The 27,764-nt window shown below is 43.5% G+C and overlaps 1 protein-coding gene across 2 annotated transcripts in view; it reads right to left on the bottom strand.

The window, feature by feature from the left end:
• The window catches only part of PARVA (parvin alpha), a 184,890-nt gene that overhangs the window by 18,905 nt on the left and 138,221 nt on the right, over window positions 1–27,764 (bottom strand). For both annotated transcript variants that reach the window (XM_049890407.1, XM_049890408.1), the window contains exons 6-12: window positions 15,405–15,520; window positions 10,656–10,714; window positions 8,162–8,181; window positions 6,541–6,602; window positions 5,766–5,834; window positions 2,479–2,580; window positions 1,650–1,722 (exon numbers count right to left, since the gene is read on the bottom strand). In XM_049890407.1, the coding sequence (XP_049746364.1) occupies window positions 1,650–1,722; window positions 2,479–2,580; window positions 5,766–5,834; window positions 6,541–6,602; window positions 8,162–8,181; window positions 10,656–10,714; window positions 15,405–15,520 (501 nt within the window). The remainder of the gene's footprint in view (window positions 1–1,649; window positions 1,723–2,478; window positions 2,581–5,765; window positions 5,835–6,540; window positions 6,603–8,161; window positions 8,182–10,655; window positions 10,715–15,404; window positions 15,521–27,764) is intronic.

The raw sequence follows: 27,764 nt of genomic DNA, 5'->3' as shown, positions 1-27,764 counted from the left end.
GCTCAAGAACCTTCCATGACTCCCACTGCTTATGGAATAAAGTCCAAACTCCCTGTCTTGGCATCAAGTCCCTAACACTAACTTGCGTCATCATCATATCCCATTGTTGATTCATACTCTTAACATTCCAGCCAGATAGGACCTTTTTACACTTCTTATTAGGTGCCAGGTGCTGTGCATTAGGCATCATCGTATTTAATCTTGTTAGGTACATATCACTAGAAGTCCCATTTTACAGACATGAAAAATAGGCTCAGAGAAGGTAAGTGAGTTGCCCAAGGCCACAAAGCAGGTGAGGTGGGCACTGGAACCCAGGGCTGTCACGGGCTTAGCCACATGCTCTTCTGTCTCATAGGTGAGGTCCTCCCCACTCCCCAGGTGGGACTTCTGCCTACTGTCATCCTGTTTGAGATACCTCCTCTGCCCTAATTTCTACACATCAAAGTCCTACCTGATTCTTCTGGTTAAGCCCAAATGTCACCATCTCCATCAAACCTTCCCTCACCCCAGACAGAAGTGATCTCGCCTCCTTAATTCTCACAACCTCTTTGTTGTATCTTTTCACAGCAGTCATCATAAATTGTCATTCCATTTTGGTGACTGGGGGGCATCTTGTCCCTCCCTTGGCTGGCTGCAGGGACTGTCTTACTGCTCTTGGTATATCATGATCTTGAGGTCGTCAAACCCATGAGACAATCAGTGAACAAGTCCCTCTATGTGGAGGTCTGGGTGGAAAAGCTTGGAGCAGAGCACCAGTGGGGCCTGAAGGCACACCACTCCTATTTTCCACTTGCCTGTAAACAACTAGGAAAGTGCAAGCAAAAGGATCCACTGATGGCGTTCTCAATGTTCCAATCTGACATAAACAGAAAATGACCTGTGACACAATGTTGACTCACCAGAGCTGGTAAAATGAAATGTTTCAGTCAGCGAGCAGCAGGAAATAAACGTCCATACCAAGAGAAACGTGCCTCCTACACTCACAAATATACACAGACACATTCCAAGCAAGAGCACACAAGGGTTGCTGGGGCATTTTGCTCCTTTTGCATTTTCTCCCAGTCTTACTCTGTCCTATAGGGTCGCTATGAGTCAGAATTGACTTGACGACAATGGGTTTTTTATATTTGCAAACCAATCAAGCCTCATCCTCAGGCAGAGTTGGAGCAGTGAAGCTCCCCATCTGTCAGGAGTGGAAAGCTATTATACCTAGTGTAGAGCTGCCTGTGCTGACTCCTGTACCAACACCCTGACTGGCTGGGAGGCAGCCCTTTGGTAGGTCAAGCCCCTGCCAAGAGACAGAAGCAGGAAATCTGGGCACAAGGAAGTATCTATCTGCAACAGCACCACTCCCGTGCTCCACAACATCTGCCTGGGCCCTGATCCCTGCCAATGTGATGTGAGAGTGTTCAGATTCCTGTTCCTTCCGCAGCTGTGTGATTTGCTGCATGCAAAGGGTCTCTAGGACTAAGCAAGGGGCTGCTCCCAGTCCCACCTTCCCCTACAAATAGGAAAGAAGGCTTTGGAAAGAAACGCTTTCCTCTGTCACACAACAGGAGCCTTCCCCTGTACCCTGAACCTTTGTGCAGGGAGAAGGTCACATTCTCTTATCACGACCCAGGGACCAAGCCCAGAAAAGAGTCAGGTACCTTCGGGCCGTGGTTTTGGCTTTTCTAATCCTCCATCTTGCATGAGCTCAAAGGCAAAGGAGACGTTCAAGACCTGGGGAGAGAAGAGAGATATGCAGTGCATAAGTCAGCGGGCACTCATTCCTAGATCTCTGGGTTCCCTGGGAGCTGCCTCTGGGAGGTGAAGAAACCTAGCGCTGAAGCCAGAGGCTGAGTTGGGAGGTGGCCGTACTCTGAAGAAGAAAAATGGCTACTGAAATGGGTGGGCCATGTGGAGGGTGACCTTGCTGATCCCAGCCTGCCATTGATGAAGCACTCCTGGAGAAGTGCAATACCCTCTTCCCGTCCCACCGTACGCCTCTGCTAACTGCCAGGACTTTAAACTCAGGGCTGTCAGTGCACACACTTGAAAGTGCCAGACTGTAAGACAGGTGCAAGAGGTAGAAAAGGGTTTTTGCGCTGGACCAAATGCCTCTGGTCCAAGCAGCAGGCTGAGGTAGTCTATGAGAGGGTCACCAAGGCTTGGCTGGGTGTGAACCTCAGGTCTGACCTGCCTTGTGGCCACCTTCCCTGCCACCTCAGGGGAGGGATGAGGCTGGGCTGTGGTGCCTGGCAGGGGTGAACGGCCAGCGCTGCAGGGGGAGGGGAAGGCCGCTCAGGATGTTCAGTGGTGTGGGGTAGCTCCTTCCCCACTCAGCCGTTCATAAGCATGGATGCCTACCTTCGGCCACTGAAGACCGTGGACCAGAGGGGAAGCTGCTGCCCTTCTCCTGGACAGTCCCAGGGTAGGTGGGGTAGATGAGTCAGGGAATGTGGCTAGGGGCCTCCCTTGACATACCCTCCCCCTTACCTTCTGTTCAAAGCTGTCTGGGGTCAGGAAGAAGCTGTGCAGGGGCACAAAGTAGCCCTCCAGGAGCCCCATGAGCAGCACCAGGTACACGCCATCTGCAAACTGTAGGGAGAGCTAGGTGAAGGCACTGGGCTCCTGAGATTACTAGTCCCACCAGCTTCCCTGTTCCCCCTCCCCTAGTAAGCTCCCTGCCCAGGCAGCTGATGGTGGGGGACAGGGGACAGTGGCCTGAGGCAGGGAGGTTTGCTCTGCAACAAGCTGACCCAGGTCTGGCTGCCTTCCCACAGGAGCCAGAAGCCCATAGTCCTGATCTCAGCTGATCCAGCATTTATTGAACATTGACTGTGTACCAAGCCCGACTGTGTACCTAGTCACTGGGACTAGAGAGATGGGCCAGGTGTGGCTCCTGCCCTCGAGAAGCTCACAGTCCAGGGCAGAGACTGCTGTGAAGGCAACGTGGCAATTACTCTGACGGAGACTGACAAAGGTCATCCCACTCTTACGAGGCCATCAGGCAAAGAAGGCTTCCAGAGGAGGCACTGCCTGAATGGAGACCAGAGAAAGGAGGGATAGGCGTCTGAGACAAATGGCATGAGGCTAGTGGAGGTGACTTCTGGTTTTTGAACAGAGAGAAAGAATCCTGGAGTCACACAGGCCTGGGCATTCTCTTTTCTCGCAAAAATCAAAAACCAAACTTATTGCTGTCGAGTTGATTCCAATTCATAGCAACCCTATAGGACAGAGTAGAACTGCCCCATAGGGTTTCTAAGGAGCAGCTGGTGGATTTGAACTGCCTACCTTTTGGTTAGCAGCTGTAGCTCTTAACTACTACACCACCAGGTTTTCCTTTCTCATATCTCACTTTGTTATCACTTGAGTAGAAGATAGCTGTCAAAAGCATGGGCTCTAGAGCCAGGCCTCCTGGGTTCAAATCTACCTACTAACTGTGTGACTTGGGTAAGTTACGTAATTTCTCTGTGCCTTACTTTTCTCATCTGTAAAATGAGGTTGATGACAGTATAGTATCACTTCATCGAGTTACCATGAGGGCTGAACCAGTTAGTATGTATAAAGTGCCTAGCACACTGCTTGGCATGAAGGAAGCACTTAATAAATATTAACTCTTGTTATTACCATCTGGAGCCCTGGTGGCGAAGTGGTTAAGAGTTCAGCTGCTAACCAAGAGGTTAGCAGTTTGAATCCAAGTTGCTCCTTGGAAGCCCTATGGGACAGGTCTACTCTGTCCTATAGGGTTGCTATGAGTTGAAATAGACTCGATGGCAATAGGTTTTTGGTTTTGTTTATTACTATCTGGGAAAACAACAAAGCACTCAGGACACAACTTACTGGCTCTTGCTGGCAAAGCAGAACTGTGCACAGAGGGCCATGGCAAAGGCTTAGAGTCCAGCCCCTTCCATGAAGGACAGCATAGTGCAGACAGGTTAGGGAACCTGGTCCAATATGTTCACAGGGACTGTGGCTTCCTAGGCTAAGTGCAGAGAACTGCAGGTCTTCCGCTCCAGGAAAAGCAAGATTAATGTGCAGGCAGTGGGGGCCTAAGGGATGAGTGGGATTTGGAAGGAGGAGGCTCTTCAGGTTATGGAGGATGACTCGAGCAAAGGTAAAGAGGTTGGATACATTTCCAATATTCCAGAACCCTTTCAAGGGAGGCTCAGTCACCAAATGCTTATGATTACAAACAACAGGTGCTAGAGTTTGCAGAGGCCCAATTTCTTGGAATCACCTTGGAAAGCTTAAAACAACTAGACTGAATTGACTGGAGGGTATGCTGGGCCCAGAGTCTGGTCAGACAGGCTTTCTAGATGATTGGCTTGTGGGCTTGTGTCTCAGTCTTCATAACAGGCATAAGGTTCTGAGCATGGGCCTGACCTAGGAGGGGCTTGGAGTAGCTTCCTTCCAGCTTTCTGTCCATCATGCCTTCAGCTTAGGGCCTAAGTGTGACTCATCCCAGGCTACCCTAGGGTGGACAATGGGAGAGTAGACCCTAGCATCTGTGTCAAAATCAAGGTCCTCCCAGTGGGAGCTACTTAACCGGGGCTCATTCCTGCTACAACTGGATTGGGCTAGGAATAAAAAATCCAATTTTTCAACTCAGGGGAAGACTTTGGGTTAAGTTAAGGGTTATTCACAGCTCCAAGTGCCAATAACTTAGACTGTGCCCTCCTCCCCATCCCTAACTGCTAGTGCTAGCAACTTGGTGGTACCACAGGTAAACCAGTTGCCATTGAGTCAATCCTGACTCATGGCGACCCTGTGTGTATCAGAGTAGAACTGTGTTCCATAGGGCGTTCAATGGCTAATTATTTGGAAACAGATCCAGGCCTTTCTTCTGGTGGACTGGAATCGCCAACCTTTTGGTTAGCAGCCTAGTGCATTAGCCATCTGCACCAGCCAAGGACCCCATCTTGGTGGTATAGTGGGTGATACCCACAGACAGACTCCCAAAATGCTCAGCAGTGACTCCTTTTCTTAGCACTCCCTGCCCCATGAAAACTGAGGTGAAAGCTCCACAGCCCACTGGAGGAAAGATCACTTCTCTAGAGCATTCCCTATTTCCCAAAAGAGTATATGAAGCTCATTCCAGAGTTCACACACACTGGGCTAGAACTTGGCAGCAGACCCAGAAAGCGCACAAGTGCTTGAAAGAAAGCCACATTTTGGAAAGTCTTGAAGAATGAAAGGATGATGGGGTATAGGATAAATCACACAGTTTCAAAGTATCTCCCCAAAGATTACTTATTAATTATAAAGGGGGAAGAAGGACTTTACAGTGGGGAAATCTGTGAACTCCACCTTAACTAAGTGCTCAAAGTTAACATCACCAGCAATGGGACTGACGGACAGAAGTGCCTCCTAACATGATGCCTGAGAAGAACAGAGCATAAGCTTATGTTGTATTCCTACTGAAAATGCATAACCTGAATCTAATCAGGAGGGAAGAGAGTAGGGGACATTCTATAAAACAAATGGCCCGCACTCTTTGAAAATGTCAACGTGACACAAAGAAAGGCTAAGGAATTATTCTACCTTAAAACATGACTAAAGAGACATGGCAACTAAATGCAAAGAGTAATGGCTATTCACTGTGACATTCTTGCAAATTTTCAAAATACGAAGTTGGCAAAAATTCACAGAGAAATGCCATCTGGTTCCTACCCCAGGGGAAAGCTTCGAGGTCAGTGTGAGGGCAATGCAGGGTGGGGCACTTCATACAGTGGCTATCAAATGGCCCTGCCCCTCATCCTGGGCTTGGGGCTGTCACCCACCTGGGTTTCCAGTTCTGTGACTTCCAGGTTCAGTTTATTCAGATGCTTGTTCACGAAAGTGATGAGTGTCTAAAACAGAAGTACAGCCAGGCATTTGAGATGAAGGGTCACCAGGCCAGACCCTTAAGGCCATGTCTGTGACTTCACCATGGGGACACAGGAGCATGGCCAGGGGTCCCTCCCTATGCAGAGCTGAGTGCAGATGGGCAGCCTAGGAGTCTTTTCCCGCAGTGCCCCCACAGGTCCAGCAGGGAGAGGAGGGGCTGGCCCAACCTTGCAGTCCCACACAACATGGGATTCCAATTGGCAGTTTCAGGACAGTGAAAGGAGCAACATTTCACCAGAAGCCCCAAAAGGAAGAATGTCAGGGGGAGAGTCTAAGCCCAAGGTCAGGGTGAGCCTAAGGGAAATTAAGAAGGGGCCAAAGGAGAGATTAACCCACTGGGTCGATCCTTGTTAGGTGCAGACCCCTGTACCCAGGGAGACAGAGAGAAGTCTGAGTGAGGAGGCAGGAAGGCTGGTGTTTGGTGCAGGTGGGAAGAGAAGAGTGCTCATAGCCTCCAAACTCTCGAGCAAGCTATCGGCCAGATGGGAGGAGAAAGGGGTAGGATAAAGTACCAGTGAGAAGATGACAGGTAAAATGATGTCAAGGGGGAAAGCCCTGTGTTTGCAGGGATTTGATGGTTACACCAGTTTCAGCAGGAAGCTTACTGGTTTTCATAAGTTTGGGCTGCATCCCCCTTCCCTGGCTCCCTCCCAGGTACCTCTTGCCCACCTTTTTTACCACATTGAGTTTGTCTGGTGCATGGTCGAACAGCGTGTCGAAGGCATCGCGTTCTAGAAAAAAGGAAAACAAAAAGTGGAGCAGCAAGAGACCTTCCTGGAAGTCCACCCCTGGGTCTGGTCCCATGAGCCTTTAAAGGCCACATGGTCAGCTACAGATAGGAGCTCTTTGGGGTGTGACATTGTGCCTGGAACTCTGGAATCTGGGTTTGGGGCTGAGATATGGGGGTTGATTCTTACCCCTAAGGGCCTTTCTCCATGTGTGCATCCATGTGTTGGAAACATGTCAACCTTCTATTGAAAGAAAGGGGCTCTATCAGGCAGTTTGACTATTTACGTTCCATTACATCATGACTCAAGGAGCCCTGGTGATGGAACAATTAAGTATTTGACTGCTAACCAAAAAGTCAGCAGTTTGAACGCACCAGCCGTTCTGTGGGTGAGAAGATCTGTGATCTGCTCTCATAAAGATTTCAGTGTAGGAGATCCTATGGGGCAATTCTACTCTGTCATATAGGGTCGCTAAGAGCTGGAATCGACTCGACGGCACACATCACCACATTATCGTGACTCAGTCACAGTTCTGAAGTGTTTCTGAAGTGTTTTAGCAGTAGAATGCTATCTAAACATCAAATCATTTCACCCCCCTAATTTTTAAAAACAAGACACTCAAGACAAACATCATGGTGGAGGGCACAGATAAAAGGATTGAGAGTCTGGGGACCCCAGGGTAGACTATGAGCTCCTCCTCTGCAGGGACCTAGGTCACTTCAACTCTTGGAGCCTCAGTTTCTTCTTCTACAAACTGTCATCTGGAAAATGAAGCTCCCCCTACGTTGTCACGCGGGGGAAAGGCAAGAATGTATGTGAATGTGCTCTACTGATGTGAACTGTTATTAGCATAACTGAGATACTTAAACATATTATCCACAGTCAAAACCAGGATCACGGAAAATACCAAAGGCATATGCCCCCTTGCAACAACTTCATGTTTCCCTGCTGAGAGGTGAAATTGTGGAGGGGTTCTGAGGCACGGAACAAGAGAAGCGTCTCCAAGATGAATGTAGGCTAGAAGGGTTCATGACTATGAGGTCCACCATTTCCTACACTTGCACCGACGGATGGGCGATTTTGAGACTGCCAGAAAGGTGATAGTGATCTCTGACATTCACAGACTTAGAAACAAACCCAAAAAGCCCTGGGAAATGGGCAAGGCAGGAGCTATGATGATGGAAGAGGGAGAAGAGAGCTTCTAGAAGGGCTGGGCAGAGTGCAGAGTGGGGACACAGTCCCCGAGTGTGCACATACAGCCCTTACTTCACTCCCACAATATGCTTAGAGCAAAACTGCCCCGCAAATGTCCAGGCCACACATAGAAGCCAAACAAAGTCAGTAGTCTAATCACTTCTAAGAAGACTGTGTCGACATGGGTCATTTTAAGCTGTAAGCTGCCCTTCCCTACTCAACTGGCCCTGTCACGGGCTGGTGTAGACACATGCCCAGGCAGCAACCTGAGTGCCTGTTCTTCCCAGCAGCCATGAAACAGCTGCTGCAGAATTAACCAGAGCCCCACCACAGCCACCAGCAGTGGAGGACAATCTTAGGCAACTCACCATGCCTCCCGGAAAGAGCCCTAGAGGAAAAGGAAAAAGAAACACCGTGATTCTTCTCTCCTTGGGCAGTTTTCTGAGAGACTCTCCCATCACTCCCATCACTGGAAGCCCACCCCCACCCTGCCTGCCCAGAGCCAGCCAGCCACCTGCCTGCCTTGGTTGAAGAACCCCAAAACACTCCTTCCTTGGGAATTTTATTCTGTGTCAAGTCCTCTAATTATTCAGTCTTCATCATATTACCACCTATTTTTTTTCTCTGTTACACAGATATACTGGTGTTAGTGCAAAGCCTGGTGTAATGATGCCTAAAGGACAATTTCTTGTCTTAAATAAAATCACATTATTGCTTGCAGTTGAGAAAGAATATTGCACTCAGGGGCTCAAGACTGCCAAACAAGTTTTTGGAGCAGTGTTCGCTCAAGCAAACCCCTAATGTGGAATTGTACTGCCCAGGTTGCTGTGGGTATCTGCTTGAGGAGGTCAGCTTTGTCTCTTTCCCACCCATCCTGTAATGCCCACCAAAATCCACCCACCAGAATCCAGCAAAGTATTCAGAGCACAAGCACTGGGGACAGGCCACTTAGGTTTTAAATCCCACTGAGCCATATGCTAGCTGTGTGACGCTGGGTGAGTTACTTAACCTCTCTTGGCTACAAGTCTCTTATCTCTAAAATGAAGGTAATAGTAAACAATGGGATGTTTTCCTATTATCAATGGGATGTTGTGACCACTAAATGATTTAATATGTAGAAAGATTTTAGCATAATGCCTAGTATATAGTAAATGATCAATACATTTTTTTTCCTTCGTACATGTCTGGTTCTTTATTATGACTCTTGTTATATTGGTTTATTCCAGCTATATACCTTTCACCCACCAAATGATCAACTGGGGGTAGTGTACTGGAAAAAAACAATTGACTTAGCGTTAACTGTTAGATGGCTCAATGATACAGTCTTCTTTATCACCTTTAGACTTTGGGGTTTTAGGGAATTTAATTATGGCCCCATGTGTCTGCTATGATCAATGAGATACAAAAGCATTTCATAAATTGTATTTTGCTTTAATTACTAGAAGATTCCATGTTTACGTCTGTATGGTAGGATGGCAGAGAGAGAAGAATAGAAGCTAATATGCAGCTGAGAGAGTGTTCTAGAATCTGGAATCCTCTCAGGTATGTCTTCCTCTTTTCCAGAAGGTGACATAGCACAGGCAAGTCCAGCAAGGGGTGGGAGGGAGGGGGGTGGCAGGATGGTGAGGAATTCTGCTCCTTTCCCAGCAGGCCTGACCCAGGGTACCTTTCCTCCCGCTTCTCACAGAACCAAGCCTAAGAACTGGTGTTCTGTCCACCAGTTGGCCCCTCCACTGCCAAGACTGGCCACTGGAGTGACATGGAGTCTGACTGACGAGGTCTTCATATACTGGGGGTCTTGGTAAGGGGCACCCCTCATCTCTGCTCCTACCCCTTGGCCTGAAATGCCCACCCCGCAAGGCCTTTTCTAAAGCACAGTACATGGTGTGGTCTAGACAGGCAGCATTACTGGGAGGTGGGAGGAGGGAGTTCATAGAGATTATGCAAGACTTAGAAGATGTGGGTCAGCTGTGATGGGGAAAACCAGGAAAGGTAGCAATAAAGGGCAGGTGAAAGGAAAAGAACAGCTGGTACTACACGGAATCCTCACCACCGCTCTCCAGGTTAGAAAAATACTCTCTATTTCAGAGATGAAGAAACCGAGGTCAGAAAGGTCAAGGGACTCGCCTGCTAAGTAGTAAAGCCTGAATTTGAACTCAAATCGGCTGACTTAGAGGCTCCTGATCTTTCCACTGTGCCACTATCACTCAAGGGGAACACAGATAACTGGTGTGGGAGCAGAGGATGCTGAGAAACAAGTGCCCGGCTTTGCATGTGCCAGGGTGTAGGCCTGCCCGATGGCCTCAGACCCCCATACATCAACCTGCTCTTTCTGCTTAAGAACAAAACTTGTCTTCGCCATGGCAAACCCCTTGTATGTTCTGATAGTGCAATTTCTTAAAGCAAATGAAAAAGAAGGGGGGGAAAACAAACAAACAAAGAAAAAACACTAGGGTAGCAGGGGCTTTCTGGGTCATGGCCCGTGACCAAACAAATCAGATTCAGAAAAGGAAAAAAAAAATGTCCTTTCGAAGGTTAACTATTTAAATCAACCTCATGTTTATGGCATGATGATTTCATGCTGGTTGGCTTTTTGGGGGGGCATTTCTTCCTAGTGCCATAAAATTAGAATTTTTCAATCACTGTTAATTCCCTCTCCCCACTTCCCCACCCAAGTTTGTACCTTAAGCATTGAGAGGCATGTTTTGAATGCATGGAAAAGGCTAAACCATAATCATTGGCTGAAGTCTAATCCCTCCTGCAATCCCAATAAATGAAAACTAAATATCAGCAAATGGATGAATTTCGGAGAAACATCTGTGTTCCATTACAGAATCGCTGGCAACAATGGTGTTGACATACTCTGTGTTACCAGTTATTTCCTCTTGGATTTGCCGAGACTGGAGGATTCCTTCTCGTTTCTGAAATGGGGGTGGGGAGAGGGGTTGGGAGGAGAAGAGAAAAATATGCTTTAGAAAAATACAAAAAAACTGATTAGCATTCCTGATACTGAGAAAGTTAGTGATGTATGAGAAATGAACTCAGAGACGAGATAATGCTAGAAATGAAACGAGGCCCCCGATTTCCTGTTACTGGACTGTACCATTCGTACTTAAGTGCAATTAGTGTTTAGTCCAAACAAGTAGGCTGTTTCTTGGATGGTGAATCTTTTCTTTCTTTATTGGAAGACATTCTGCTGGAAGCAAACTGTTTGCCTCCCGGAGTAATCCAGAGTAAACCAAATGGAAATGAAGGCCAGGGTGTGTCTGTCCTCCAGCTGGGGCCAAAGAGGGAAGCTGAGAGAAACATATTTAACTGTGGGGTTGGGGTACAAGAACTGAGGCCAATTTGGAGAATTCAGACAGAGGTAGAGTTTCTTTCTTTCTTTTTAACTGATAAAATGGGAGTTTTTAAGTAAATGGTACAGTCCTCAGTAACTAGCTGCTTCTCTGAGAAAGATTAAGCACTTTGGAGGCCCATCCATCTGTCTATCCGTCCACCCATCCAGCCATCCACCCATCCATCTAACCATCTATCCATCTGTTGTCCATCCACTCCTCTCATCAGTTGATCCCCTTTCTTCTTCATTAATCAGCGCTTTCTATATACAAGGTCCTGTGCTGGAGTTAGAGCAAATACTGTGGAGTGTAAGACATGGTTTCTGGCCTTGAGGAAGTTAAGAGTAAAATGAATGAGGTGTGACTGGGTGGGGCTGTGAAGATATGGTAATTATGGCCCACCAAAGGGAATGGTCAGTTTTGCCATCCTTCTGGGCTTGAGGTGAGCCAACCCAGAGATGGGAGAGAGAGGATCCCACCACCACCAAGAAATAACAGCCAGGAGCAGAGAGTATGTCCTTTGGACCTGGGGTCCCCGTGCTGAGAAGCTCCTGGAATCAGAAGACTAAGAGAGAGAGAGCTGTAACCCTGAAGATGGCGAGAAGTGGTGGCAGGAGAGACCGGCAGGAGATCCTGCAGTGGGCTTCCCAGTCCACAGATTGAGAAAGCTAAGCACATAGGGTAGCTCTGCGGACTTATTAAACCCATTGCCATTGAGTTGATTCTGACTTATAGCAACCCTAAAGGACATAGTAGAACTGCCCCAAAGGGTTTCCAAGGGGCAGCTGGTGGATCTGAACTGCCAACCTTTTGGTTAGCTCTTAACCACTGCGTGGCCCGGGTTAAAAGAGCTCTGTAACACTTGCTAAGCAGGGCAGAGGTGAGGGCCAGAGAGGCGTGCCTGAAAGCATGGCAGGGAAGAGGCTGTTCTGATACAAGAACTGTATCCTGAACCTGAATCGTAACTAGTTACTTCCCTGATAAACCCCATAATCATAAGTATTACCTGTGAGTTCTGTGTGGGCATTGCAAGGAATTATAGGACACAGCAGAGAAAGGGGCAGTACCGCAGAGAAACAGAGAGTGCCAGAGTAGGGACGGCTGGTGTCAGAATTGGTAAAGACAGCAGAGAGAGGAGGCATGCCTAACCTCCACCTCATTGGAATCAGTCTTAGGTTGTTGATCTTGATTCTCCTTCTCCCTTGTAAAGTTAGAGGAGGTCAGACCCGTACCTCACACTGTTTTTACAATGGGGGAGATGAAGAAGGCACGTGTGAGAACGGTTTTCCCCAAAACTGCCCTTGATTATGCCTGTTGTCCAGCTTAATTATTACTAGGACCCCATTTCACTCTCCATGTTTTGCGGGTGATAAGTTATGTGGTCACCCTATGCAGAGGAGCCATGCTAAATGCAGGAAAGGAGCAAGCTCCTCCAGCTGGGATGGTCAGGAAAATCTTCCAGGGGGAAGAGGTCATTGAAGTGGAATTCAGGATTTGACGGGACACGGAAGAGAGGCCATTCCAAGTAGGAGGCATGGCCCGAGCCAAAATGTAGAATCAGGCAGAACAAATGTGTTCAAGAGGCCGTTTTGTGGAACGAAAGTGTCTGGAGGAACTAGTTGATGATCAGGCTGGGAGGGTAGCTGGCTTTGGTCAATGAGGTGCTCTAAATGCCAACCTGAAGAGTTTAAATTTCATTGTGTAGACATGGAGGCTTTCGAACAGGGAAATATAAGGGTTCAGGAAGACTTTCTGATGGGAGTACAAGGAGAGATTCATTCTATCAGGTCCCTACACAGCCATTTACTAGACACTGACAGGAAGGTCTGGGCAAGCAGCTGTCACAATAAATTCATCTTCCACAGAGGCTGAGGTGAGCGTCAAGAAGGAGCCTTGGCCGAACTCCTTCTCTAGCCTCTTGCCAAAACTTCCCTTCACATCCCCAATAGCCACTGAAAGTAGTGTACTTGCAAGATACTTTTATAGAAGGAAAAGCAGAGCTGGATAAAGGCCAAGAGTATATTTGGAGTAGATGAAGAAGAATGGACTATCAAAGTAAAAAAAAAAAAAAAAAAAAGGAAGTAAAGGAAAAAAATTAAAGAGATCATTTGAAAGAGAATCAAGACTTTCCAAATTCAGTTTAATATATATATAAGGTTTTCACATAAGGCACATGGAATCTGTGTCCTTGTCTTGGGAGGCCATTCACGGACATAAAACCTCAATCTTAAACTTCATGCAGAATGAAATGCTTTTATACAGAATGGAGATGAAATCTGGATTAAATAGCCCCTCACACAGCATCCTGATTCACCTCCATCCATTACTTGTTCCCTAAAGAGTTTTCTCTGTAGTTGAGTCAGTGACTCATGGCCAATTCTCAGAGTCCTGCTTCTGTGACTATTTAACTCGATAAAGCAAAACACCCCATAAAACCTGACATGTACTGCTGCCATTTTATGTAACGTGTCCTCTTTTCTCCCTCATGCTAACAAAACTGCCTACAGGAGAAATTAAACCAACAACAGGCTTCAGACAGCCTATGATTCAGCTTAAAATAAGGCATATGATGTGGGTTTGCAATGGTCACTGTTTCAGAATAGAGGCCCCCTCTCTCCTGCTCAATCTTCAACTGTACTTTTTTAAAATATAATGCAGTAGATTCATGCATTATTGCTCTGTAAAATAACACAATAGAGATGGCCTGGATTCACTAGGAAGATGCTTGTTCCAGGATGTTCTCGGTTGGCCATGTAACCATAGCATACATAAAGTTCTTATTAGCACTATGCTTGATACAACTGAAGTGCTCAGTAAATAATGGCAATTACCACCTTTCCATCAGCTGTAATTAGTGTCTGAACCACAAACATCCACATCGACTGTGGGCTTCTGATAGCCGTCTCTGCTTCTTATATGTAGTCTAGACTAAGGTGTTGTATTCCTACTACACCCCTTTGACGCTTAGCAAGGGTTCCTCACTGACGCAACTGGTTTGCTCTTGCCTACTAACCAAAAGGCTGGCAATTTGAACCCACTCAGTGGCACTGCAGAAGAAAGGCCTGGTGATATGCTTCTGTAAAGATTATGGCCAAGAAAACCCCATGGAATTCAGTTCTACTCTGTAACACACAGGGTCATCATGAGTCTGAATTGACACAATGGCAACAGGTTTTGTTTTGTTTTTGATCCCTAGCAGAGGTAAGCACCCAGAAGGTGTAGAAGAAATGCTTTTTGATTAGGGCACAACTGATTAACCAACTGAGGAGTCATCAGTCATAGTCACAGCCACCACCAACACCTCCCTCCTCCACTAACAACTGATCTCTGAGAGAACTAGGCTCAAAGTCCTTCTGTCCTGGACTCTGGTCTGGCCTGGTCAGGCAAGGTTCATTAGCCCTCAGGGCTTTTCCTCACCAAGGGACAGTAGGGCTGCCATATTGTACTCTATTCCAGAACCCTGGATATCCAGGGAGCTGCTTATGTGTGGAGTTCTCCCTTGCTGCATGTTTATTTGGAAAAGAGCAGAAACAAACCAACAAAATGATGACCTTTTGCTAAATGGCTATAAAGGAAAATAAAATTTAATTTGAGTACCTAATGGGTTTAGGAGCAGAGTGAGATAGTCACGGGGAGAGAGCACACCCTCATTGTGGAAATTATACAGCCATATGTGAATGGAAATTCCATCCAACAATCTGGAAAAGATGACTTGAGATCCCAGCTGTGTTTCTTTGGGCTGGTGAAAAGCAGCAACGCTCTCAATACAGACATGGCCAGTCGAATCTCTCTCAAACACACACACACACACTCCTTCACATGCACAGGTATCTGTCTCCCTTAATACCTATGCTTGAATGGTTTAACAAAAAAAGAAATGATTCTCTACAGCTTGCAGGGTATCCTGCACACAAATGCACACACACAAAAGGATACATGTTTCCTCCTGGCCCCACTACACAAACACACACCACATAGCCTTAAATATAATTACAGAGACATCCTCTTGACAAAAACAGGTAAACCCAGACACAGGCCCTACACAGGATATCTTACACACAAACACGCACTCTTCCGCCCTTTGCACACGTATCAAGGATAAGCCAACATGCATCAGATAATTCAATTCCATGCCTCCCAATCTATGCCACGCCCAAGAACATTTAGCATTCATTCATCTGTTCTTCTGACCACTTATCTACTTGGCCCTCACAGTATCCCAGCATCTACGCCTCCTTAAAGGGCCAGTTGTTTGTGGTGGTACTCATCTTACCTGGACCACAACCACTTGGATGGAAACATGGTCTGGGAGCCGGATTGGTGCCCGGAAATACTGGGACAGAGCAACTAGCAGATGCAGGATGGCTACCAGGCTTTTGGCATGAACAGCTGAAATAAAAGATGATTTTAAAATTTAGAGAATCTTCTTCCAGGTTCTTGGCAATACATGCAATGTTCCACATGTGGCAGTCCCAGACCCGATGTCCCTTTTAGCCCACCCTCAGGGTTAAAGGTTCAATGCCCTTGGTCATCATGGGCCTCATGCTGGCCCCTTTCAGTTCTTGGATAGATCCCACGGAGTTCCTCCTCGGATCATATTGTTGGATTTCCAGTGTAGCACCTCTTCACTCTAATCCAAGTTGCCCATCGGACCCTGATGACAGTGAGTCCTGAGCTCAAATCAGCCCTCCCCACACACCATGTCCCTTTTCATGCCATTCTATTAAACATGGACACATCTGCTCTGTACCCCTCTCCCTTCCCACCTGTCAGTGAACTCTGGATTGTTACCATTACCCTGTTCCAAGGGTTCCTTCTTTGTCTAGGGCTTCAAAATCCCTGAAAGAAGGCATTAGAATCATTTAAAGGGCTTTGTTGTCCTTGGGTGCCACATACGGTCAGTGTAGATGATGCGCCTTGGGGAATAGCTGGGAGGGGATGTTCATGACCTGGTTGGCTTCCATAGCTGCTGAGATATGGCTGGATGTTAATCCATTTACCTTAGGAAAGGCTGGGCCCATTGGGCTGTGCTTCTCTCAGAAGGTAAGAAAAAGACTGTGACCTGATGGGGACACACAGGTAGTGGGGCCAGGCAGACTAGAGCTTGAGTTCTGACTTAAAAACTCTACCACTTACTGGCTACATGACTTGGATAGGCCACTCAAGGCCTCTGAGCCTTGATTTGCTCATCTTCACAAATTAGGACAACAGTATTTAATGCAGAAGTATAGGGGATGCAAGGATTTCCAGAGATAACTTAGGCAAAGCTCCTGGCACACAGCAGCTACCCATGAATGGTTGTTTTTTTTAATGATAACTTATGTGAAAATAGAAACCCTGGTGGTGTAGTGGTTAAGTGCTATGGCTGCTAACCAAAAGGCTGGCAGTTCAAATCCAGCAGGTACCCCTTGGAAATTCTACGGGGCAGTTCTACTTTGTCCTATAAGGGTCGTTATAAGTTGGAATTGACTTGACAGCAACGGGGTTTTTTTTTTTTTTTGGTTTTTATGTGAAAATGCCTGGCACATAGGCAACTAAAACATGTTAGCTTTCTCCCTCTTCTTTTTCATAAAAGAGGAAATTACCCAGATATTTTATCCTACCAGCCCTCATGGTTCCTCAGTACAGGGGACATTTACTAACAACAATAACAAAAAAAGACCATTCTGAATACTTAGCATACACTGGGTCCATTATTAGGGTAGTCTTTCTGCCTGTCCTGGGATTGATGAGTCTGCCCTAGCAGAAGCTTTGAGAAACTTCCAAGAAAAGGCAATGATTCAGACATTCCTTGGGAACTCATTAGGGTTTCTTGTTATCACTGCTACTTCAAAGAAGGTTTTCTGCTGGTTATGAACAGCAGTTCTACAACACTGCCAAGCAGTAGATGAACTATTCCTAACTCTTACCCTTCCAGAAGAAGTTATTTTTCAGTTCTGGGCTTTCATGTATTGTCAACTGAGTTTTACACACAGTTACATCCTCAAAAAAGGCTCTTGGTATGTGACTGACTCACTGACATGATGTTGTCACTGACTGACAAAGGCAAAGCCCAGGCTTGCTCTTCCAATCAGAACTGCCATGCCACCCCCACTCCAGGCATTGGTCATTTGTTACCCAATCATTTCTTAACCCTTCCCCTTTACCAACACCCCCTCCCATCTAGTCCTCAAGGGGCATTATATACATAATACTGGAAAAGCTGGGGTTGAACAGGTTGTTCTGTTTTGATCAAAGATTCTATAGATGAATCCTGATCAAAAGCAGAAAAGTATGGAACAGAATTTCAAATACTCATGGAATCCAAACTTTCTGGAGCCATTGAAGCTGGACGAACCCCCGAAACTACTGCCCTAAGATAATCTTTAAACCTTAAACCCGAAATATCCCCTGAAATCTTCTTTAAACCAAACAACAGTTTAGCTTAATTATAAAGAATGTTTGTCTTGAGTGTTGTGCTCTTTTAAAGATCTATACGGGATCAAATGGGTAACAACTTGAAAGGTCAGATAGGAATCTTAGGGGATAGTGACTTTATGTTATTGGGGGAGGAACACTTCGGAAAAGGAGGGTGAGAATGATTCCACAACTTGAAGAATGTAATCAATGTCACTGAATTGTACATATAAACATTGTTGAATTGTTGTATGTTATGAAACTCTGGTGGCGTAGTGGTTAAGTACTAGGGCTGCAAACCAAGAGGTCGGCAGTTCAAATTGGCCAGGTGCTCCTTGGAAACTCTTGGGGGCAGTTCTACTCTGTCCTATAGGGTCACTATGAGTTGGAATTGACTCGATGGCAGTGGGTTTGGTTTTTGATGCTGTGTATATTTTCAACGACAACAAAATAAAATAAATTATTTAAAAAAATAGGTTCTTACATCTTGGTGACACTGTACATAATTTCAACTGTCTTGGTCAGCAACACAGAGCTATACAATAAGCACCATACAGATGGCTGTACCCTTTCATTAAGTGCACTATCCTCCTGGAAATTTTTTCCCACAGTCTCACAACACACTGTCATTGTTAATTTTATGTGTCAACTTGGTTAGGCTATGGTACCCAGCTGTATGATCAAACTCTAGCCAAAGATGTTGCTGCAAAGGTATTCTGTAGATGTGATTAACATTCACAATTGCTGACTTTAAGTAAAGGAGATGTACCTCTATAATGTGAGTGGGTTTCATTTAATCAGTTGAAGGCCTTAAGAGAAAAAAACTGAGGTTTCCTGGAGAAGTTCTGTCTCAGGACTGTAACAGAAATCCTGCCTGAGTTTCCAGCCTGCCCTGTGGGTTTCAGACTTGCCAGCCATCAAAACCAAGTATACCAAATCCTTAAACTCAATCACTCACTCAATCAATTTCTACCTCTCTCTCTCTATTATCTATACATACATATATGTATAGACATGTATACACACATATACAAACTACTCTTAATTTTTTTATATTCCTTTGTAAGTTGTAGCCATAAGTACACAAATACACATATCCTATTGGTTCTGTTTCTCTGGAGAATCCTGACTGATACACACACATACAATGTGTACAAAGATATTAAATATTATGTAATCTACAATTGCTTAAAACACCTGGAAAAAATTATGTCCAATAGCAAGAATATGGTTCAATTCCTGATTTTCACTTTTTTTTTTTAATTAAGCAGGGAAACTCTTCGTTCTAAAATCCTACAGGTAAAACTGATGAAAAAAGTACAACTGCTCTGCTTCAAATAACCATGCCCAGAGTTTTAAACGCAGCCCACCCACAGTTTCCTGCTCTCCCCCACACCCAGTAACACCTGAGATTCTCCTTGCAAATCTCTAGTCTGGCCAAGCACAGTTTAATGATAACGGCTTTAATAAATTATGGTATTTACATCATGGAATAGTTTGCATGTATTGAAAGTCACTGCTAAGATGATGTAGCTATAAATATTAATGCCCTGTTACAGAGAAACTAGATAGAAACTGTAAAATATATACATTTATGGATATACACAACATACATGCATATTTATACACACACACACACAAAAGCATGTACCCGTGGCCAAGTCTTGGAATGAAATATATACAAAGAAATGAAAATAATTATGTTAGAACGTAAAGATGGTTTTAATATTTTTCCTGTGTCAAAATTTTCTTTAAGTTAAAGATGTGTCATCTTTTCAATTCAAAACAGCCTTTGCATATTGGCCACCCACACCATTGCTGTCTCTCAATGTGTCTCCTGGAAGTTTTCCTCTCTGATACTCGACAGAATCTAAGGCCATTGTGTTCTGCAGTCAAGTCAGGATGGAAGTGTCCAGAAAAAGAGCAAAGGCCAAGACTTCACCGAATAAACTGGGAACAGCAGCAGCTGTGCCAAGAGTGTCACTCTAGTGCTGGAAAACAATTTTAAAAGAAGCTGCTGAGTTAGAAATAGGCCTCCAAACCAGTCCTGTGGTGGAAATATAAACTGCATAAATTTTCTGGAGCAAATTTGACAATATCTATTATAACCTTAAAAATGTACATACCCTTTGGTCCTAAAATACTATTTCTAGGTATTTATCCTAAAGATGTAATTATGGCTCTGAGCAGAGAGACATCATCAGGCTGTGTTGATATTAGTGAAAACAGGCTAAAAATCCATCCAAAGTTAAAATTATAATATATCCATATAATGTCATATAACACTACAAGTGACATAAATAAGAATACGTAATGATTTGTAAAGACATACACCTTCCAAACAACGTATATGGGTTGATTTAATCTTTGTGAAAAACTTTATGAATTTTATAAAGTATGTATGCATATGTTCACTTATTCATTTATTTCACACACACACGTGACTTGAAGGTGTCTCTTTCTGGGGGGCAGCTGCTGGGGCAGGATGGGTAGTGGTTAGTACACAGACTCTGCAGCTGGACTCTGTGGGTCTGATTCCTGGCTCCGTCATTTACCACCTGTGTGATCTTGGACAACGAGACTCCTTTAGCAAGTATTACTGTGCTTATTGTGGCCCAGTCACTCTTATAGGTTCCAGGGATATGACAGTGACAGGACAAAAATCCCTGCCTTCATGAAACTTAGAGTCATAGTTTCTTCCCTTTCTATGCCTTGATTTTCTCATTTATAAAATGGGATAATAAAAGTTTTACTCCAGATGGTTGACAGAAGATTATAAGAATTAAAACATGTAAAGTGTTCAGAACAGTATAAAGCACATACATGGTAAGCACTATAAATATGTGCTATTAATTTAATTTTTAAAAAATTTTTATTGTGCTTTTAAGTAAAAGTTTACAAATCAAGTCAGCCTCTCGTACAAAAATTTATATACACCCTTCTATATACTCCTAGTTGCTCCCCTTCTAATAAGACAGCATACTCCTTCCCTCCACTCTCTATTTTCCTGTACATTTGGCCAGCTTCTGATACCCTCTGCCCTCTCATCTCCCCTCCAGACAGGAGCTGCCCATATAGTCTCATGTGTCTTCTTGATCCAAGAAGCTCATTCTTCACCAGTATCATTTTCTATCCCATAGTCCAGTCCAATCCCTATCTGAAGAGTTGGCTTTGGGAATGGTTCCTGTCTTAGGCTAACAGAAGGTCTGGGGGCCATGACCTCCGGGGTCCTTCTAGTCTCAGTGAGAGCATTAAGTTTGGTCTTTTTATGAGAATTTGAGGTCTGCATCCCACTGCTGTCCTGCTCCCTCAGGGGTTCTCTGTTGTGTTCCCTGTCAGGGCAGTCATCGGTTGTAGCCGGGCACCATCTAATTCTTCTGGTCTCAGGCTGATGTAGTCTCTGGTTTATGAGCCCCTTTCTGTCCCCTGGGCTCGTTATTAGCTTGTGTGTCTTTGGTATTCTTCATTCTCCTTTGCTCCAGGTGGGTTGAGACCAATTGATTCATCCTAGATGGCCGCTTGCTAGCGTTTAAGACCACAGACGCTACTCTCCAAAGTGGGATGTAGAATGTTTTCTTAACGGATTTTATTATGCCCATTGAGTTAGATGTCCCTTGAAACCATGGTCCCCAAACCTCCACCCCGGCTACGCTGGACTTTGAGGCATTCAGTTTATTCAGGAAACTTCTTTGTTTTTGGTTTAGACCAGTCGTGCTGACCTTTTCTGTATTGTGTGTTGTCTTTCCCTTCACCTAAAATAGTTCCTATCTACTATCTAATTAGTGAATACCCCTCTCCCTCCCTCCCCACTCTCGTAACCATCAAAGAATATTTTTTTCTCTGTTTAAACTATTTCTCAAGTTCTTATAATAGTGGTCTCACACAATATTTGTCCTTTTGCAATTGACTAATTTCACTCAGCACAATGCCTTCCAAAATTCCTCCATGTTAAGAAATGTTTCATGGGTTCATCATTGTTCTTTATTAATGTGTAGTATTCCATTGTGTGAATATACCATACTTTATTTATCCATTCATCTGTTGATGGGCACCTTGGTTGCTTCCACCCATTTGCTATTGTAAACAGTGCTGCAATGAACATGGGTGTGCATGTATCTGTTTGTGTAAAGGCTCTTATTTCTTTAGGATATGTTCCAAGGAGTGGGACTGCTGGATCGTGTGGTAGATCTGGAAACCCTGGTGGTGTAGTGGTTAAGTGCTACGGATGCTAACCAAAAGGTCGGCAGTTCAAGTCTACCAGGTGCTTCTTGGAAACTCTATGGGGCAGTTTTACTCCGTCCTATAGGGTCGCTATGAGTCGGAATCAACTCGACGGCAGTGGGTTTGGTTTTGGAGTTTATGGTAGATCTATTTTTGTTTTTTAAGGACACGCCCAATCGATTTCCAAAGTGGTTGGACCATTTTACATTCCTACCAGCAGTGTATAAGTGTTCCAGTCTCTCCACAACCTCTCCAACATTTATTATTTTGTGTTTTTTGGATTAATGCCAGCCTTGTTGGAGTGAGCTGGAATCTCATTGTAGTTTTGATTTGCATTTCTCTAATGGCTACCATCTATGTCATTAAGGTCGGCTCTCCTTTGAGGAGGCAGCTCTTTCCCAGTCATATTTTAAGTGCCTTCCAACATGAGGGGCTCATCCTGCAGCGCTATAGCAGACAGTGTTCCACTGCTATTCATCAGGTTTTCTCTGGCCAATTTTTTTCAGAAGTAGACCTCCAGTTCCTTCTTCTGAATCACTTAGTCCTGACCATTTTTTTTTTTTAATGGCTAATGATCGTAAGCATTTCCTCATGTATCTGTTAGCTACCTGAATGTCTTCTTTAGTGAAATGCCTGTTCATATCCTTTGCCCATTTTTTAATTGGATTATTTGTCTTTTTTGTAGGTGAGTTTTTGCAGTATCGTGCAGATTTTAGAGATCAGACGCTGATCAGATATGTCATAGCTAAAAACTTTTTCCCAGTCTGTAGGTAATCTCTTTACCGTTTTGGTGAAGTCTTTGGATAAGCATAGTTGTTTGATTTTTAGGAGCTCCCAGTTACTTAGTTTCTCTTCTGCATTGTTAGTAATGTTCTGTATACTGTTTACACCATGTATTAGGGCTCCTAGCATTGTCCCTACTTTTTCTTCCATGATCTTTATCATTTTAGATTTTATATTTACGTCTTTGATCCATCTTGAGTTCGTTTTTGTGCATGGTGTGAGGTATGGGTTTTGTTTCATTTTTTTTGCAGATGGATATCCAGTTATGCCAGCACCATTTGTTAAAAAGACTGTCTTTTCCCCATTTAACTGACTTCGAGCATTTGTCAAATATCAGCTGCTCATATGTAGATGGATTTATGTCTAGATTCTCAATTCTGTTCCATTGGTCTGTGTATCTGTTGTTGTACCAGTACCAGGTTGTTCTGACTACTGTGGCAGTATACTAGGTTCTAAAATCAGGTAGAGTCAGGCCTCCCACTTTGTTCTTCTTTTTCAGTAATGCTTTACTTATCCAGGGCCTCTTTCCCTTCCATATGAAGTCAGTGATTTGTTTCGCTATCTCATTAAAAAATGTCATTGGAATTTGGATCGAAATTGCCTTGTATCTATAAATCACTTTCGGTAGAATAGACATTTTTACAATGTTCAGTCTTCCTATCCATGAGCAAGGTATGTTTTTCCACTTATGCAGGTCTCTCTTGGTTTCCTGAAGTAGTATCTTGTAGTTTTCTTTGTACAGGTCTTTTACATCTCTGGTCAGATTTATTCCAAAGTATTTTATCTTCTTGTAGGCTACTGTAAATGATACTGATTTGGTAATTTCCCCTTTGTTGTTCTTTTTGTTGTAGAGGAATCCAACTGATTTTTGTATGTTTACCTTGTATCCTGATACTCTGCTGAACTCTTCTATTAGTTTCAGTAGTTTTCTGGAGGATTCTTTAGGGTTTTTGGCGTGTAAGATCATGTCATCTGCAAATAGAGATACTTTTACTTCTTCCTTACCAATCTGATGCCCTTTATTTCTTTATCTAGCCTAATTGCTCTGGCTAGGACCTCCAGCACAATGTTGAATAAGAGCGGTGATAAAGGGCATCCTTGTCTGGTTCCCGATCTTAAGGGGAATGCTTTCAGACTCTCTCCATTTAGGATGATGTTGGCTGTTGGCTTTGCATAAATGCCCTTTATTATGTTGAGGAATTTGCCTTCTACTCCTATTTTGCTGAGAGTTTTTATCATGAATGGGTGTTGAACTTTGTCAAATGCCTTTTTTGCATCAATTGATAAGATCATGTGGTTCTTTTGTTTTATTCATATAATGGATTATATGAATTGCTTTTCTAATGTTGAACCATCCCTGCATACCTGGTATGAATCCCACTTGGTCATGGTGAAATATTTTTTTGATGTGTTGTTGAAGTCTATTGGCTAGAATTTTGTTGAGGAGTTTTGCATCTAAGTTCACGAGGGATATAGGTCTGTAATTTTCTTTTTTTGTGGTGTCTTTACCTGATTTTGGTTTCAGGGATATGCTGGTTTCATAGGATATGTTTGGGAGTATTCTGTCCTTTTCTGTGCTCTGAAATACCTTTAGTAGTAGTGGTGTTAACTCTGCTGTGAAAGTTTAGTAAAGCTCTGAGTAAAGCTGTCTGAGCTAGGGCTTTTTTTTGCTGGGAGTTTTTTGATTACCTTTTCAATCTCTTCTTTTCTTATGGGTTTATTTAGTTGTTCTACCACTGTGTGTGTTAGTTTAGGTAGGTAGTGTGTTTCTAGAAATTCATCCATTTCTTCTAGGTTTTCAAATTTGTTAGAGTACAATTTTTCATAGTAATCTGATACAATTCTTTTAATTTCACTTGGGTCTGTTGTGATATCGCCCATCTCATTTCTTACTCGGGTTGTTTGCTTCCTCTCCTGTTTTTCTTTTGTCAGTTTTGCCAGTGGTTTATCAATTTTGTTAATTTTTTCAAAGAACTAGCTTTTGGTTTTGTTAACTCTTCCAATTGTTTTTCTGTTCTCTATTTCATTTGATTCTGCTCTAATTTTTACTATTTGCTTTCTTCTGGTGCCTGAGGGTTTCTTTTGTTGCTCTCTTTCTATTCGCTCAAGTTGTAGGGATAATTCTTTGATTTTGGCCCTTTCTTCTTTTTTGTATGTATGCATTTATTGATATGAATTGACCTCTGAGCACTGCTTTTGCTGTATCCCAAAGGTTCTGGTAAGAACTATTTTCATTCTCATTGGATTCTATGAATTTCTTTATTCCATTTTGATGTCTTATATAACCTAGTCATTTCTGAGCAGGGTATTGTTCAGTTTCCAAGTGTTCGATTTCTTTTCCCTGCTTTTTCTCTTATTGATTTCCACTTTTATGGCCTTATGGTCAGAGAAGATGCTTTGTAATATTTCAATGTTTTGGATTCTGCTAAGGCTTGCTTTATGACCTTTATGGTCTATTCTAGAGAATATTCCATATGTGTTGCAAAAGAAAGTATACTTGGCTGCCATTGGGTGGAGCGTTCTGTAAATGTCTATGAGGTGAAGATGGCTGACTGTCGCATTTAGATCATACATGTCTTTATTGAGCCTCTTTCTGGATGTTCTGTCCTTCACCGAAAGTGGTGCGTTGAAGCCTCCTACTATAAATGTGGAGCTGTCTATCTCACTTTTCAATGCTGTTAGTGTTTGTTTTATGTATCTTGCAGCCCTGTCACTGGGTACATAAATATTTAATATGGTTATATCCTCTTGATATACCGTCCCTTTAATCACTATATAGTGTCCTTCCTGGAAACCCTGGCGGTGTAGTGGTTAAGGGCTACAGCTGCTAACCAAAAATTTGGCAGTTCGAATCCTCCAGGGACTCCTGGGAAACTCTGCAGGGCAGTTCCACTCTGTCCTATAGGGTCGCTATGAGTTGGAATCAACTCGACAGCAGTGGGTTTGGTTTTTTGGGTTAGTGTCCTTCCTTATCCTTTGTGGTGGATTTAACTTTAAAGTCTATTTTGTCAGAAATTACTATTGCCACTCCTGTTCTTTTTTGATTGTTGTTTGGTTTATATTTTTTTTCCATCCTTTTAGTTTTAGTTTGTGTCTTTAAGTCTAAGGTATGTCTCTGGTAGGCGGCATATAGACAGATCGTGTTTTTTATCCATTCTGCCACTCTCTGTCTCTATACTGGTGCATTTAATCCATTTACATTCAGTGTAATTATGGACAGGTATGAGTAGTTTTTTTATGTTTAGTGCTGTTATTTTGATGTCTTTTTTTGTGTGTTGTTGACAATTTCTTTTTCTCACTTAATTTTTTATGCTGAGTAGTTTATATATTGTCTTTTCCTCTTATTTGTTTTTGATTTCGCGTGTGCTGAGTCTCTATTTCTTTATTGTATTTTATTTTGATGAGTAGGATTGTTAGTCTCCTTTGTGGTTACCTTAATATTTACCCCTATTTTTCTATGTTTTCACCTAACTTTTATTTCTTTACATCACCTTGTCTTCCTTTCCATATGAAAGATATATGACTACATTTCTTAGTCCCTCTTTATTGTTTTAATGTTGTCTTCTTCTATGTAATGACATCACTGTTTCTCAGTTTGGAGTGTTTTTTTAACTTGATTTATTTTTGTGATTTCCCTATCTGGGTTGACATCTGATTGCTCTGTCCAGTTTTCTAGTCTTGGGTTGATATCTGATATTGTTGATTTCCTAACCAGAGAACTCCCTTTAGTATTTCTTGTAGTTTTTTTTTTTTTAATGAATTCCCTTAATTTCTGTTTATCTGGGAATGTCCTAGTTTCACCTTCATATTTGAGAGATAGTTTGATAGTTTTGCTGGATATATGATTCTTGGCTGGCAATTTTTTTCCTTCAATGCTTTATATAAGTCATCCCATTGCCTTCTTGCTTGCATGGTTTCTGCTGAGTAGTCCAAGCTTATTGACTCTCCTTTGCAGGTGACTTTTCATTTACCCCTAGCTGCTCTTAAAATCCTCTATCTTTGGTTTTGGCAAGTTTGATTATAATATGTCTTGGTGACTTTCTTTAAAGATCTACCTCATGTGGAGTTCGACGAGCACCTTGGATAGATAGCTCCTCATCTTTCATGATATCAGGGAAGTTTTCTGCCAGCAAATCTTCAGCAATTCTCTCTGTATTTTCTGTTATCCCTCCCTGTTCTGGTACTTCAGTCACTTGTAGGTTATTTCTCTTGATAGACTCCCACATGATTCTTAGGGTTTCTTCATTTTTTTTTTAATTATTTTATCTGATTTGTCCTCAAATATATTGGTGCTAAGTGCTTTATCTTCAAGTTCACCAATTCTTCCACTTGCTCAATTCTGCTCCTCTCACTATTGAGTTGTCTAATTTTGTAATTGTTAATCTTCTGAATTTCTCATTGCTGTCTCTCTATGGATTCTTGCAGCTTATTAAATTTTTCATTATGTTCTTGAATAACCTTAATTTCTTCAACTGCTTTATCTGTGTGTTCCTTGGCTTGTTCTGCGTATTGCCTGATCTCCTTCCTGATGTCTTGAAGAGTTCTGTACATTAATCTTTTATATTCTACACCTGGTAATTCCAGGAAGGCAGCTTCATCTAGAAGATCCCTTGATTCTTTGTTTTGAGAGCTTGTTGAGGTGATCATGGTCTGCTTCTTTACATGATTTGATATTGACTGTTCTCTCCGAGCCATGTATAAGTTATTGTAGTAGTTTATTTTATGTTTGCTTACTGTGTCCTAGCTTCTTGCTTTGTTTTGTTTTGATGTGTCCACATTTGTTGCTTGAGCGAGCTAGCTTATTTTTGCCTTTGAGGCGCTAACGTCCTGTTACCAAGTGGCTAAAGCTGTCATCAGGTACATCAGCCTAGGAATTCATTCACTTTTCTTGTGTGAATTCAGCTCAGGTGTCCAGGTAGTTGGTTTTCAAGTGTGTGGTACAGCCTCTGTCCTATAGTCTTAGAGGGGCAGGGATGATTGGTGTAGGTACCGTATCTGGTTATAGCAGGGGGTCATGCTCTGAACAAGGCAGGGGGCTGACAACTGTCCCCCGAGTGTCTGTGAGGAAAGCAGGTCCCTGTTCCCTAGAGTGCACAGGTGGGTGGGTTCTGCAGAGGGAGCATGGGGATCCAGTGCTTTTGGTTGTAAGTACTGGGACATACCAGTTATCCTTGGATCCCTGTCGTGGGTGGCTGGGTGACCTGAGTGGAGCCACCAGTCCTAAGGGCCCTGA

The sequence above is a fragment of the Elephas maximus genome, chromosome 7 (assembly GCF_024166365.1).
Source record: "Elephas maximus indicus isolate mEleMax1 chromosome 7, mEleMax1 primary haplotype, whole genome shotgun sequence".
Taxonomy (NCBI): Eukaryota; Metazoa; Chordata; class Mammalia; order Proboscidea; family Elephantidae; genus Elephas; species Elephas maximus.
The sequence above is the reverse complement of the archived record's forward strand: the minus strand, read 5'-3'. Positions and strand labels throughout refer to the sequence as shown.